Source organism: Pelophylax lessonae, assembly GCF_965119305.1.
Source record: "Pelophylax lessonae genome assembly, chromosome: 1".
In the NCBI taxonomy this organism is placed as follows: Eukaryota; Metazoa; Chordata; class Amphibia; order Anura; family Ranidae; genus Pelophylax; species Pelophylax lessonae.
The window spans coordinates 84,572,015-84,587,501 of NC_138768.1; the positions used below are offsets into that span (position 1 = coordinate 84,572,015).

General features: G+C 41.9%; 1 protein-coding gene across 1 annotated transcript in view; it reads right to left on the bottom strand.

The window, feature by feature from the left end:
- TTC33 (tetratricopeptide repeat domain 33) overlaps nucleotides 1–15,487 on the bottom strand; it is a 495,466-nt gene that overhangs the window by 94,959 nt on the left and 385,020 nt on the right. The window contains exon 4 of the mRNA XM_082248719.1: nucleotides 3,735–3,866. Within this exon, the coding sequence (XP_082104845.1) occupies nucleotides 3,735–3,866 (132 nt within the window). The remainder of the gene's footprint in view (nucleotides 1–3,734; nucleotides 3,867–15,487) is intronic.

The window sequence follows — 15,487 nt, forward strand, 5'->3', positions numbered from 1 at the left end:
ACAAATCCTTTATTTAAAAATAAACAAATTGTGTCCTCCGATGTAAATTCATTGTCAATCACGTCACACGATGCCCCCGCTGACCCGAAAAAAAGGGGGGGGGATTCATACCAGACCCTTATCCGGGAATGCAGCATGGCAGGCCAGGAAAGGGGGTGGGGAAATGAGGACTGTTGATTTTTCATGTTCGTGTCCCATAGAGTTTGAATGTTCGCTAGAACTTTTCCCCAGTTTGAGATGTCAAGACAGGACTGTGCTGTGTGGCAGAGATGTGCAAATCTCAGCATGGACAATAAATTAGTAAAGCCCACCTGTTGGGGGGTAACAGTCAGAGAAGAAGGATCTGGGAAAGGTTTTGTCTTGAGCATTTGCAACAATAAAACTTTTAAAGGATGCTAGATATACACGGGGAGCAGTTTTGTTCTTTTGTGGTGGCACTGTGCTTGGGGAGCAGAGGCAAGCTCCGATGCCAGACCTGCGCCCAAGTGGTGTGTGAGTGTGGTGTGGGACAAGTGTGGGCTTGGGAATGCTATCACATGTTAGGCAATTTTCACACTAGTGATCCTGTACGTTTTTCAGGCGGGCTCAATTGGACCCCCCTACGTTCTCTATGGAGCGGTGGATGTCAGTGGACACCCGCCAACATTGCATGATAGTTGGACAGAAATGGGCAGACAGGCAGCCCGTTTCCATTTGTCCACTCCATAGAGAACAGTGGACTGTGTCCATGTCCACTCTGAATAGCAGAGCGGGGACTAATCTGTCATCCGACTGCTTAGCAGGGATCAACGGAGAGAGATCCCCTGCTGAGCTCCATATTTGTTGCAATAGTAACAAACAGAAAGCTCAGAGCCAACAGAATAAAACAGTGAGTTTCCCTTTGGATGCCTGCAGTTTACATTCAAAAAGCATTTTATAGTAAAGCCAATCTCTGAATAATCACTAAAGATGGTGAGGTCGTGAAGCAAATTACACCGGGAGGTGAAAATTGCAGTGCAATATCTGACACTCGAAAAGGGATTTTCTGCATAAATATATATAAATATACATTAAATTCTAGTACAAAGGGCTGTGAAGTTACAAACTGTTCTATACATCATTAAAATAAAGTCGACACAATCATCTTTCTATTATTCAATAATGAAACATTTATTTTCTATTTATGGCAGCTATAAAACTGCTCCGAATTTCTAATAATGAGAACATTACTATTAATGGTAATATGTATAATCCTGCAGCCCTCCTTTTTTATATCTCTCTAATGAAGCCATGATCTCCATTACTAGATAAAGCTTTAACACTAAATTAAGCTCATTTTATTGATCTGCGGTTGGCTGATACACTCTAATACATCTGTTATAATGTCATCTCTCAGTTCATGAAAACTAACAAACATTAGTTCCATTACAAGCCATTATCGCTTTTTAGCCTTTAGTAAAACTTGTTATCAGAAGCACTGGAGAATACCGACAAGATACATCAATGCTTTCTTCAGGCCTATGTACCATCTGTGTTGGCTTCCAATTTCTGAAAGGTGAACAGGGTCCATTCAGCTACTCTGGGACACATTAGATTCCAGCCGTGAGCTCTCAATGAAACCCATACCTCCTAACTTTTTGACATGAAAAGGAGGGACAACTTTTGGCACAACGATTGTAGGCAATGTTCTCCCTGTGCATGCGTAGGTTTCCTCCGGGTACTCCAGTTTCCTCCCACACTCCAAAGACATGCTGGGAGGTTAATTGGCTCCTGTCTAAAATGGTCCTAGTATGTAGAAATGTAAATTAGGGACCCTAGATTGTAAGCTCCCTGAGGGCAGGGACTGATGTGAATGTATAATATACTGACATGCTATGGAATTGATTGTAATAAATAAATAGGCAAAGCACACAATCATGGCATGCCTCCAGTTCATTGGACTTAGAACAACATGACAAAATTGGTTGGTTAACCTCCTTGGCGGTATTTCCGAGTGTGGCTCGGGGTTAATTTTCAGTACCAAAAGCGGTAACCCAGAGAAACACTCAGGATTACCCCACAATGTTACTCACCAGCCCTGTGCTCCCCCGCCGCCCTCCCCGCCATCCTCACTGTCTCTCCCCGCTCTGTGCATGGCCGATTGCCGGCACTTGCCTTCCGGTTCCCTCCCTGCGAGCATTACGACGGAGGGGGGTGGAACCGGCGGCAAATTTAAAAGTGTAAAAACACCAAATGACATGATACAAAGCTGTGATCCTAACGGATTACCCTGTATCATGCCATTTCATCACAGGATTGCACCTGGTGACTTTTCCAGTGCCCTGCCTGCGCTTTTCCAGTGCTTTGCACCTGGAAAATAGAGAACGACCATGGCGTCCAAAAAGCGTTTTTTTTTTGGCTAACGCGCTTTTAGACGAACTGGAAACCGGCGACAGAGAAACGGAGTTAATGAAAGAAGAACTGAGCGATAGCGATTTGTGGAAAAATTCATCATCATGTACGGAAAGTGACGACAGCAACGATTCTGATGTCTCTTTCTGGCACATAGCTTGTGGAATTTGGGAAGTATTTTTGGACGCCACGGTCATTCTCAATTTTCCAGGCACAAAGAACTGGAAAAGCACAGGCAGGGCACTGGAAAAGTCACCAGGTGAAATCCTGTGGTGAAATGGCATGATACAGTGTAATCCATTAGGATCACAACTTTATATCATGTAATTTAGTGTATTTACATTATTTAAATTGCCGCCGGTTCCACCCCCCTGCGTCACAATGCTAACAGGGAAGGGAACCAGAAGGCAGGTGCTGGCATCGGCTGAGCACACAGCGGGAGGACGGCGGGGGAGGACGGCGGGCGAGGACAGTGGGAGGACGGCGTGGATTAAAGGGGAATGTGAGTTTTAAAATGTACAGAACAGATTTCCGTGCAAAATAATGGTACCTCTTTCAGCACCTAAAATCTGAAATAATCATACCACCAGGGAGGTTAAACCTACAAGAGCATTTTTTTACCACTACGTCTCTATTATATTGGCTTTTCAAAAGAACAAATGTAATAATTCAGAGGTTGGATGAAAGGCTTAGTGCAATAAAACACTTTGGTGGTTAAATAGTCCATCTTTTATAGGAGTCAATGCATCAGACCAAAAGAGAGGACAAATTGAAAAGAATGGGATATGGCTCCAAATATAGGACAGTTGAGAGCGATAAAAAAACACATATTCTAAACCTAAAGGGTGACTACCCACCACGGAAATCACTGGACCTCACTTGGGTCTCCTGGAATTATTTTATCACTCCATTGTCATTCTGGCACACAATATTTATTACACACACTAAGTGTGCTTGCAGCCTATTATTGTTCTTGATGTGCAAACATTTCACTTATATTCTGGCACACTGTATTCTAATGGGCAACTAACCTGTAAGAGTCAATGGATCAACAATGAGCCTGTCCATACATGATCTGAATCTCGGTCGATCCTTGCTGAACTGGTCGAGATTCGAACCGTCTATGGCCAGCTTTACTCTGCAGAGTGCAGCTTGGAATCAACAGAGGTACTGATGGTAAAAATTATAAATGTATTTTTTAAAGCTGTTTTGGGTTAAACTGTGTTATAGAGATGGCAGTGTCTTTTTAAGTGAGGCTGACTTCTCAAAAAAGTTGCCTTGGAAGTGTCCTTGTAATATTCGGTAAGAAGACTTCTTTCCATGCTATTAACAACTTGATTTCTTCCTCTAATCTGTTTACTCACCATGGCTATTTCCCCCAGTTCCAGCTGTGCTCGGCCCAGAGTCTGCCAGGCCTCCACAAAGTGCGGGTTCCTCTTCACTGCTGTCTCAGCAGCTTGCACCGCTGGGAAGATTTCATGAAGACACAGAAGAGACTACAAGAAAAAAAACATAAAATGTGCTGGTGAGGCCGTGAATGCTTTAACCTCTTAGAGGAAAAGAAGCGGTTTTCATGATTTTCCAATTAAGACATGCATAAAGTTGTGGTTCGTTTATGTAGATGAGTCACACACCCTATGCCATGTTATTGAACTTCAGGGAATTGGTAGGAACAATATGTTACATTAGTTTCTGAAAAGTCATGGACATGCAGCCTCCAGTTGGTAGTGACAGAAAACAAAATTATTTTTGTGGAGGAATGGTTCAAATCTAGTTAAGCCCTTCCACAGCTCCTATAATTCCCCCTACCTTGGCCCCTGGAGACCACTTACCCAATCTTTCTTTCACCAAATGATAGATAAAAAGATAAGGGCAGTGGTTTGACAGCAAGACCAGCAGAGAGAACTACTAGCAGGCCAGCAATTGTGTAATGCAGGGGTCTCCAAGCTTTATAAGCAAAGGGACAGTTTACCGACCTTCAAGCTTTAGGGAGGCCGAACTGTAGCCAGTGGGAGTAGTAAATGTCCCAGCAATAGTGCCCAATCATTAGTTCTAATGGTAGGAATAGCGCCCCATTGGTGATATCAATGAGAAGAATAATGCCCCATTGATGATGTCAATACGGGGCATAGTGCTCCATCATTGAAGTCAGTTGGTGAAATAGTGCCCCAAGGGCCAGATAATGGCAAGCAAAGGGTCACATCTGCCCCTGGACTGCAGTCTGGAGACCACTGGTCTAGTTAAATCCAGTATTGAACCTAATTCAGGAATGCCTGCCATTTTTCTCTAACACACCAGTAGCAGTAAAGTTATGATACGTTTACTACCTGGAAGAGATTCTCCTGCTCTCGAGAGAAGTACTTGTGTGCATGAAAGATGTTATTACCCATTAAAAAATGCCGTGAGGACATTGAGGGGAATTAACTAAGCTGGCACCAGTAGCATGCACCACATTAACAACGCAAACTGACCTATTTCATGTCTATCTGCGCCATCCGCTCCAGTTTCTATTTTAAACTGAAACAGAAACTAGCGCAGGATTTGCACCTAATTAACAAATATTAATATAGAAAACTGTCGCAGATCCCTGCCAGATCGGACCTGGTATATTGGATGTGATTAGTCTGAGCATGTGTCCATTACGGCACTGATGTCACCAGCATCCCATCCCTTTGTTTACATGTGCTGTGGGTGGGGAATGACCTGGCTGGCAGCTGATTGCTTAGGCCGGCCATACACGGTTCGAATCTCAGCCAGCTCAGCAGGAACTGGCCAAGATTCTAACCAATAATGGGCAGGCTGAATGTACCGAGTTGATCGATCTATCAGCTTGGGAACGACCAGGCTGCAGGATTTGCTTGCGATTATCGCAAGTGGCTGCTATAGCCACTAGCAATAATCACTGTCCTCTCTCGGTGGGGGCGGCTTCCTGTGCCCCCCCTCTGGGAGAAGACAATTGCTTGGCAGGAGGGATTTGCCTGTCAACCCTGTCTGTGTTGATGGGGGAATCATGCAAATTTCTTTCCTGCAACCCATGGTTGCGGGAAAGATATTTGGACCGTCTATGGCCTGTCTTAGATTACAAAAGAGTGCAAAGTGGAAATTCAGGTAGAGATGAGTTCACAGGATGCCCAATCTCATTTCTAATTTTTGGTAACCGTATCCATATTCTCAAAAACACTCGAATCTCAATGGTTATAGCTAGCTATTGTATTTGTGATTGTTTTTCTATAAATAATTATGATTTTCTTCAAGCTGTTCGGATTCTAGGTATCCCTATGCAAAGTAAAGGAAGCTATTGACAATTTTGAAGTCATACTGGTTGCTAATAGGACTGGGAATGATGATTATTTCAACAGTCTGGTGAAAGGGGTATGGTGGTTTGTCCATTGATTACAATCCTTTTTATTAAGTTTTAACATAAAATTCTAGCATTTGTTTAGTTACAAATACAATTACAATTTTGAAAATGAGTCAATAAAAAGACAATAAATAACGCCTTAAAAAAAAATATTATTCATACCCCTGAAATTTTCCACATTTTGTCATGTTACAACCAAAAAATGTATTTTATAGGGAATTAATGTGATAGACCAACATAAAGTGGCACATAATTGTGAAGTGGAAGAAAAATGATAAATGGTTTTAAGTTTTTTTTTTACAACTAAATATCTGAACAAAGTCTGGGGTGCATTTGTATTCATTTCCCCTTAGTCAATACTTTGTAGAACAACCTTTTACTGCAATTACAACTGCAAGTCTTTGCCCATTCTTTTTAGGAAAATAGCTCAAGCTATATCAGATTGGATGGAGAGTGTGTGTAAACAGCAATTTTCAGGTCTTCTCATCAACCCCAACCAGCTTCTCCGTCCCTGCTAAAGAAAAGCTTCCCTACAACATGATGCTGCCACCACCATATTTCACAGTGGGGATTGCGTGTTTAGGATGATGTGCAATGTTCTTTTTCTGCCACAGATAGCGTTTTGCTTTTAGGCCAAAAAGTTCAGTTTTGATCTCATCTGACCACAGCACCTTCTTCCAAATGTTTGCTGTTTCCTCTACATGGCTTCTTGCAAACTACAAACGGGACTTCTTATGGCTTTCTTTCAACAAAGACTTTCTTCTTGCTACTATTCCATAAAAGCCAGATTTGTGGGCACGACTAATAGTTGTCCTGTTTACAGATTCTTCCACCTTAGCTGTGGATCTCTGAAGCTCCTCCAGAGTTACCATGGACCTCTTGGCTGCTTCTCTGATTAATGCTCTCCTTGCCTGGCCTGCCAGTTTAGGTGGACGGCCATGTCTTGGTAGGTGTGCAGTTGTGCCATATGCTTTCCATTTTCGGATAATAGGTTGAACAGTGCTCTGTGAGATGTTCCAAGCTTGGGATATGTTTTTATAACCTAACCCTGCTTTAAACTTCTCCAAAACGTTATCCCTGACCTGTCTGGTGTGTTCCTTGGCCTTCATGATACTGTTTGTTCACTAAGGTTGTCTAACAATCTTCTGAGGGCTTCACAGAACAGCTTTATTTATACTGAGATTAAATTACACACAAGTGGACTCTATTTACTAATTAGGTGACTTCAAAAGGCAATCGGTTACGGGTGTCAGAGTAAAGGGGGCTGAATACAAATGCACGCCACACTTTTCAGATATTTATTTGTAAACAATCTTAAAAACCATTTATCATTTTCCTTCTACTTCATAATTATGTGCCACTTTGTGTTGGTCTACCATATAAAATCCCAGGAAAATACATTTATGTTTTTGGTTGTAACAGCAAAAATGTGGAAAATTTCGAGGGGTATAGATACTTTTTAAAAGTACCGTAAATAAAAAAAAAGTGTCTTATGGTTGTTGACGTGCATCTGGAATGAAGATCCCGGGACCATGGCTGAAGGTTAGTATTTGTCCTAGCAGGTGGCACTCACAGAGGAAGGGGTAGTGGAATTTATTAAAGGACAACTGTACAAAGGTAAGGTTGTTCTTTAAAGACCACTACCACAAATGTGAGGGCTTCACACAGTCTGCTTTCATATTCTAAACAGCATGTAAAAAATAATTCTCTGAGCTGTTGCCATTTAGGTGAATCAGTCCTTATTTTGGAAGCGTCAGGACAAAAAGGTGGTATAGTTTTATCCAGCAAAGGCAGAGTTGGTGAAGGACAGTGGGAATGGCTTGAGAATAGTGTCGTTTGTCATGTTTTGTAGTGCTGTGTTAGGAGCTCAGCAGGGACACTATCTAAATTTGTATGTTCCAGCGGTACTGGTGTGGGTTTCATCCCACAGTGAAAAATCATACTGAAGTGTTAATCTCTTTCCACATCAAATAGACCTTAGTGCATGTCGCTTTATCTGAGAGATTAATAAGAAGCACCTCAAGAGGAGCACAGACTGCAGATAAGGGTTGAATGGTCTCTATATAGAATTGTGGTATTTGTTGCTGATATACATAAACTAGTGGTAAAAATAAACTCCACATCCAAAAATCTCAGTCGTTCATTTCTTATATAAAAACTACCATCTTCAGCTCTTTTGGGTATTGGGTAACCTCCCCCAATCCCCAATGCAGTATGGAAAATTACCAAGGAGAATCTGAATGGACGCTAGGGCCATCAAGAGAAATTATTTCATTTTTTACGTATATAATTTATATTTTTATATTTAAAAAAATCGACCTAATAAAATCCAATTACTTGGCTAACAACACAATCGAAAGAAACAATATATACCGTACACACCCACACCAGATAAAAACATATATACACAAATAATGCTCAAATAGGTTTTCGCTCAATACACTGTGCTTTATATGTGTAATCACATGTAATAAAGTGCAGTGCTCAAAGTTCTAGTATACTAAACCATGTGTCATATAATACAATAAAGTGCAATATCTAATACAAGCTGCACCCAGGGAAATCACCTCTTCCAATGTCCTCTGTAATGCCAATCAACAAGTGCAAATAATGTGCAAAACAGTCTGGTGTTTTCTTCCAGAGATTCCCTCCACCAGTGGGCCTCCACCACTACTCAAAAAAACTCACCAAAAATCCATGACTCCCTAGGCTCAGTCCGTCAATATGCACTTCGTTCCCTCAGGAAACCCAACCAACCAACCAACCAACCATCAATCCAGGATTTGAGCCTTTTTCCTCCACAGCAAAAACACCAAAACCACCACAAAGGCCAGAAGAGAAAAGCTCCATATTGTGTGAAACCTTTATTAAAATTGCACCATCAAAAACCAACAGTATAGGTGCTTACATGTAAAAGTGCATTCTGCCATGTACCTGGGATAAATCGCCTAATTGTATTACCGACTGGCTCCACCATCCGAAGTGCAAGCTCAGTCTGTCCTCTCGGTTGTGTTGGATGTACCTCACCACTTCTGGGTGTAGTGGGCGGATTTCCATCACTTCCTGTAGCTCGGCTCCTTTAGCCTACAGCACCTGGTATTCCCACTCTTCTATCCAAGTGCTAACCAGGCCCAAACCCTGCTTAGCCTCTGAGATCAGACGAGATCGGGTGCACTCAGGGTTATGTGTATTTGCACTAAAAACTTTATTTTTTTATTGATTGGCATTACAGAGGACATTGGTAGAAGCACTTTGCCTGGGTACAGCAAAAAAAAAAAAAAAAATGTCTTTCTCTTGGTCTGAGCGTTGGAGGGTCTATAATGCCCATTTCCTTTCCTGGTGATGTGGATACTGACCATGGACTGTTAGAAGATTTCATAGCAGGGGTCTTCACAGGATCATGAAGTCAAGCAACAGTGTCATAATGCCAAGATGCCAGCTGTAGCAAAAAAACATTGAGCTGAGCAGCAAGGAACACATGGTGCAGTTTCCAACCACTGGTCTTCTCTACCAGAATAGGTACCATGGATGGTCATGTGACATCAGATTCAGAAAAGTGTTTGTGGGTTTAGGTGTCTATTAATATAAATATATATGCATACATACATACAAACATAGGTTGGGTGCTAGGGGCCTGGGAAACATTTTTCCTTGCCAGAGAACTAAGTTACACAAAATCAAACATCTAATTTGCTCTGATTGGTGGCAAAACACAAACTGTTTATTTACAAATGAGGTTGAACTTGATTAATAATGCCTCTGTTTTCAGGATAGAAGTCATTTTTGTGTTTTAGATGTTTGTGAGCAATCACTGGACATCAATGTACACTTGTCCATATTGGAATAATTAGTTGCAGTAATTGCCGCCCACACAATTTTTTGACTTTCGTTTTGCATAAGTCTTGCCTGTAAGAGTTTACAAACCGAAGCAAGAAACTTATTTGAACATTTTATTCTGCTTTATGTAAATCATTTGAGACTTAATTGTCTATTTTCATATAGTCGTTATGAAACTCTAGATAAAATAGATCCCAACATTCAGGGTTATGGGAAATAATCAGGCCACTGACACACACACACCTGTACAGGTTGAACTGGATGGACTGATATCTTTATTCAACCTCAACCACTCTGTAACTGTGTTCACCGTCACTGGGAGTGAGGGACAGATACTTGGGGGACGCTGATGGAATGGTTTGGATGACTTCAGATGGGACAGTAATGTTTGTCAGCAATATCTCTCAGGAAATGTATGAAGATGAATGGTTTGACTTTTCAGAGGCTAGAATTTTGCAGGAGTGTCTCATAGACCTTGCTAGATAGTGAGGTGGGGTGGTGTTTGTTATTGGTAAGTGCCTGTATTCCATTGTTCTATTGTTTCTGTATGCCTTAGGATTAACTTATTATGGGATGTATATGTGTATGTGAATTGGCTGCTAAGGGGGAGGGGGGATTGTCCCACAGTGTATATCTCTTTGTGCATGTGTTTGAATAAACAGTTTGAGTTCTACTTCACCCTCAATGTAGAGTCCTGCCTCTTATTGGGGGAATCTGCTACAAGAGATTGCTATGCTCTTCATACTCCCTTGAATAATCACTAAGCTCTTGTAAGAGCTTATTCCTGTTCCTGCTGCACCCTCTGGGGAAAGAGAGGTTCACCCACTGGAACCTGGAGCCTTGTCGTAGGTCCAGGGTGGGTAGGAGACGGCGAGACCCCAACCAAGCTGCGGCAGTTCATGGGGTCTGAGGTGGTTATGGTGTCTGGTGGAGTGCTTGGAGCCCACGGGAAGCACTAGGAGCATCCGTCAACGGAGGTACCCAGTCGGGGTGCCGGTTGATCCGTTACAGTAACTATGTAACTCAATGCAGTTTTTTAGTTTATTGTTGATGATTATACATTTTTAAACTGTTATTTTATATCAGTTTTTTATTTTACTATGAAGTATTATATATTATTATAAATACTGGCACAAAACATTGATGAGAATTTAAAGTGGTTGTAAAGGCTGAAGGTTTTTAACTTTATGCATGAAGGTAAAAAAACCTTATGTGTGAAGCTCCCCCCCACAGCCCCCTAATACTCACCTGAGCCCCCTTTCAATCCTGCGATGTGCAGGGGAGCCTCGACTTTCTCTGGTCTCTTTCTCCTCATTGGCTGAGACACAGCAGCGGATAGCTTCCACTGCTGTCAATCACAGCCAGCGAGCCAATGAGTATAGAGCGGTGGGCAGGAGTGCAAGGACCCATAGAGAGGGCTCTGGAGCGAGCAAGCACGCACCAGGGTCCCCATAGCTAGAAGCTTTCTACTGAGGGCACTGGTCAAGGGGGAGAAGCCAAGGGCATCAGGGCGGGGGACCAGAGAAGAAGAGGATCAGAGCTGCTCTGTGCAAAACCATTGCACAGAGCAGGTAAGAACAACATGTTTATTTATTTGATTTTTTAAAATGAACCTTTAATATTACTTTAGGAAACGTATGCATGGCTCCAAAAGCACAATTAATTATGGTTATGCAATTGAAAGACACAGTAAAACAGCCTTCTGAACACTATACCCAACTATATGATCTTATTTGGATGACTCACTAGCTAGCTGGATAGCCCACTAGATCAATCACCATTTTAGAAATTCTGGAGGCGAGATCTACCTTTCGGAGTTCTGACTTTATAAAGCCATACAACAGTCATAATTCTGAAAGTAATTAGGAATAAGATAATAAAGAGAAATTCATGGTGAGAGTGACAATTTTATCATAGCCTTGATGGAGGAGGGAGAATAAATACTGCATTAAGTGCTTTTCTATCTTTATTCTGGTCAAAAAATGCCTTTTACTTCACCCAGGTAAATAATAAATATTTCAAATAAATAATTTCTATTGTAATTTCCAGGTAGCAGGTTGAATCCCAGCCTGCTGTTTACAGAGCTCAATAGCTTAATCTGCAATTTCCACACATAAGTGAATCCTCCCCCTCTCTCCCTGTTTAGATGATTCTTTAGAAAAGTTCAATTAGAGAGAAGAGGCCTGGAAGTAAACTAGTTCTATTCTGCTCTCTCTTTAAAAAGCCTGCAATGCTCTGTGAATCCTGCATTATATGGGACACCCTGTTTTTAATATTTTATGCAAAAGAAATATTTTATATAACTAGCCTGAGAAAGGTTGGGTAATGTAACGCTTTTAAGATAAGCTTTTTTTTATTTTATTTGGGTAGGCATTAATAGTGGTGTATAGAATTTTAGGTAACTGGTCACACATCTTAGCTGCCGAGTCACTGCTGGTCAAAGGAGCAGGGATCTGCTGAGAGGCCTCAGTGCTTCTGCTATGAACTTTGAGGATACACCGCTCCACAGTATCTGTAGCTACAGGGGTCAACGAGGGCTTTTTTACATCTATTTTACATCTGTTTGTTTGAAATATGTAAATACTTGTGTGTCCATAGCCTGGCCTCAGGTTTACTGTAAGGTCAGTCTATTATTATTATTCAGGAATTATATAGTGTCAACAGGTTGCACAGCGCTTTACAATATAAAGGGAGAAAGTACAGCAACAATACAATTCAATACAAGAGGGTAAGGGGGGGTCCTGCTCCTGAGAGCTTACAATCTAATAGGGAGGAGCAGTAGGAACAATATGTAATAACTGTTAGGGATGAGCTGATGGGAGAAGCAAGGCCAAGTTCACACTGGCATTAAAAGCAGGCGTTTGAGAGGCATTAAAACCTCCCATTTAAGTCACTGGTAACGCTTTGCAAATGCTCTGGCAGGAAGTTTTGGTGCATATGCGGGGCGTTAAGGTTAGTTTATTTCCTGTAATGGAATAGGCATTTGTGGAGCAGCTTAAAAGAGGTTGTAAACCCTCTCTTATAACTTGTACCCATAGGTAAGCCTTTAATAAGACTTACCTATAGGTACTGTAAATATCTCTTAAACTTGCACCATTTAGGAGATATTTACTGTGCTGTTCCTTCATAGCCCTGTGCCGTGAACAGCAGCTCCCGCGCATGCGCAGGAGTGATGTTATCGCGCCTCCGGCCAATCAGATGGCTGGAGGACACGAACCAGGAAGCAGGATGGCCGAACATGTTGGCCGTGTCACCAGAGCGGGCAGCACTGCGGGGGCTTCGTTCTAAGGTAAGTATTTCATAATGAGCTAGTATGAGATACATATTAGCTCATTATGCCTTGGTCTTAAAGGGTTTTTTTTTTTTTTTCATTTGGGGGGTTTACAACCTCTTTAATGCGCCTTAATGCTCATCAAATGCTTCCAAACTGCCCATAGGGTGTTTGGGGAGCATTTTTAACTCATCATCAGCGTTTGTAAAATGCCAGTCTAATACCCATACTAAAGCTCACTAATGCGAGTCTAACACCCATACTAATGCTATAGGAGCATTTGTTAAGCGTTAGAAATGTAGTCAAGTGTGAACAAGCCCTAAAAGATTAAGTTGTTCGCTCAAGGCAGGACAGGCGTCCGGGACCACCTGAAAGTGGACAGATTGGGGAAGAGAGTTCCAGAGAGGCTCTAGGGAAGTCCTGGAGATGAGCATGAGAGGAGGAGGCAAGGAAGCTAGGGAGCAGGATGTCTTGGGAGAAGTGAAGAGAATGGTTTGGGTGATATATTGAGACAAGATTGATGATGTAGCTTGGGACAGAGTTTTAAATGGCTTTGTATGTTGTTGTTAGTATTTTGACTTTTATTTGCTGGGCAATCAGAAGCCGGTGAAAGGATTGGCAGAGAGGGGTGGCGGCCACTGAGCGGCTGGTAAGGTGAATATCCCTGGCAGCAGCATTCATGGTAGACTGAAGGGGGATAGCCTGAATAGAGGAAGGCCTATGAGGAGGAAGCTGCAGTACTCAAGGGGAGAGATAACAAGGAAGTGAATGAGTCACTTAGTAGTTTCATGGGTTAAAAAAAGGTTCATTGCTGGTGTCCGCACGGGATCACTTGATACAGTTGAAATTTCTCCATAGAATATCTTACACTCCAGCTAAACTTAAAAGGATTTTTCCAGCGCATCCCTCGAACTGTTGGAGGTGTGCTGCCCCTTGGAGCAGATTTTATGCACATTTTTGTTGCACTGGGCATCCATCCAGCAGTTTCGGGCAGAGTTTTTGGACTGTGTTAAGTCAGTCATAACAATTACCATAAGACCTTCCATAGCAGTCTGTATGTTGGGCCTGGTAGACCCATTAGCACCCAAAAAGGTGATCCGTACGCTAGGTGGTCCGCTCTCATCCGATTCCCCATAGAGAGCAGCGGGGGCTGTGACACCTCCCTCTCCGCACTGCAAGCGGAGACGGAGCTGTCATCCGCCGGCTCAGCGGGGATCGATCCCCGCTGAGCAGCACGGATCCGCCTATGGAGGCGGACCGTGTGAAAGAGCCCTTACACTGCTCCTGTACTGAGCACATAAAATAATAATTTTGCCATGGAAGAAACCAGTGGCCACCACCATCATGGCCTGGAAGGTGTTGATAAATAATACGGTACCGCTATACGAAGCTATGTATCTTGATAGAGGGGTACCTGATAAATTTAAAGGTGTGGGGGCGGTAGGAAAGATGAAAATTCTACAGCTTCAGATGAATTGTTCCTTGATTAAAGGTTCGTATTGTATATATGTAGGCCTTGATGGGCACCTGACTCAGGTACTGTTGGTATTTCTGGGGTGATGTGGTATTGCCTCTGTAAATCTTACTTTATTTCTTTTCATGTACCTTTTTAGAAGAAAATTGTCACTATTATTGGTCTGGGAGGTACATTGTTCACTGGTGCTGATGCGTTATAGTGCTGAATGTTGAATCTGTCTCTAGGCCTGTAACTTTCTATTTGAAAATTTATATTAAAATAAAAAGAGGTTCATAGGTAAAAAGTCAGTGAACCCAATTTATGGTGCCACATTCACTGAACACAAAGTTACACTGAAAAGCTCATGCTCCAAATTCTAAGGTGGGCTCTTGATTAAAACAGTAACTCAAAGCAGAGAGCTGCCAAGAGCATTGTGCCAAAACAATAAAATATTTCTTATACTAAATTGGTTATGGACGCAAGGAGAAAATAGGGTGAAGATGGAGCAGTCACATCTGGTTATCAATGTCATAAAGTGGCTACAGGTGAACAATAATGCTACACAAAAGCACCTTAAATCAATTATATTGTGTTCTACGTGCCAAAAGCCTTTTCAAACAACAACAAAAAACACAAATGAATTACCAGGAACAGATCTCAAACAAGAAGCCATAGCGGTATAGAGCACAGCAATAACAACTGGCTGAATCCATATCAAAATTAATCACGCTTGTGGATTATAAGATTTGGAAATTTTGAAAGGCGAGAGTTGGCGTCTCTTGCAATAACAATGCTAGCGTCTCCGGATTAGTATTATAATAAATCAAATCACTTCCAATGCACACAGCTTTATCGAAAGCAAATTAGAGTACTCATCTCTGCTCAAAATTACCTGCCGGGTCGGGTTTTTTTTTTTATACTAGAGAGCCAAAAGTTCAATTATTGGCAAAATAAATCTATTAGGAGTTCTAAACCATACTACCCAAAACATTGTTTAAATCAAAGTGACATCATAAACATTTTCTAATAAGATTTCTTGTACTATGTCGCAGGGACAGAATCTAAGGGAAAAATCTACTCCATGGGGCCACAGACAGAAATAAAGCTTTGGGCAGTAGAAGAAAGGTGTGGAGTGCTGAAACTCTTAAAGCAGTGACTGTTCTCAGTTTAGAATGAACCACTTGCTGACCGG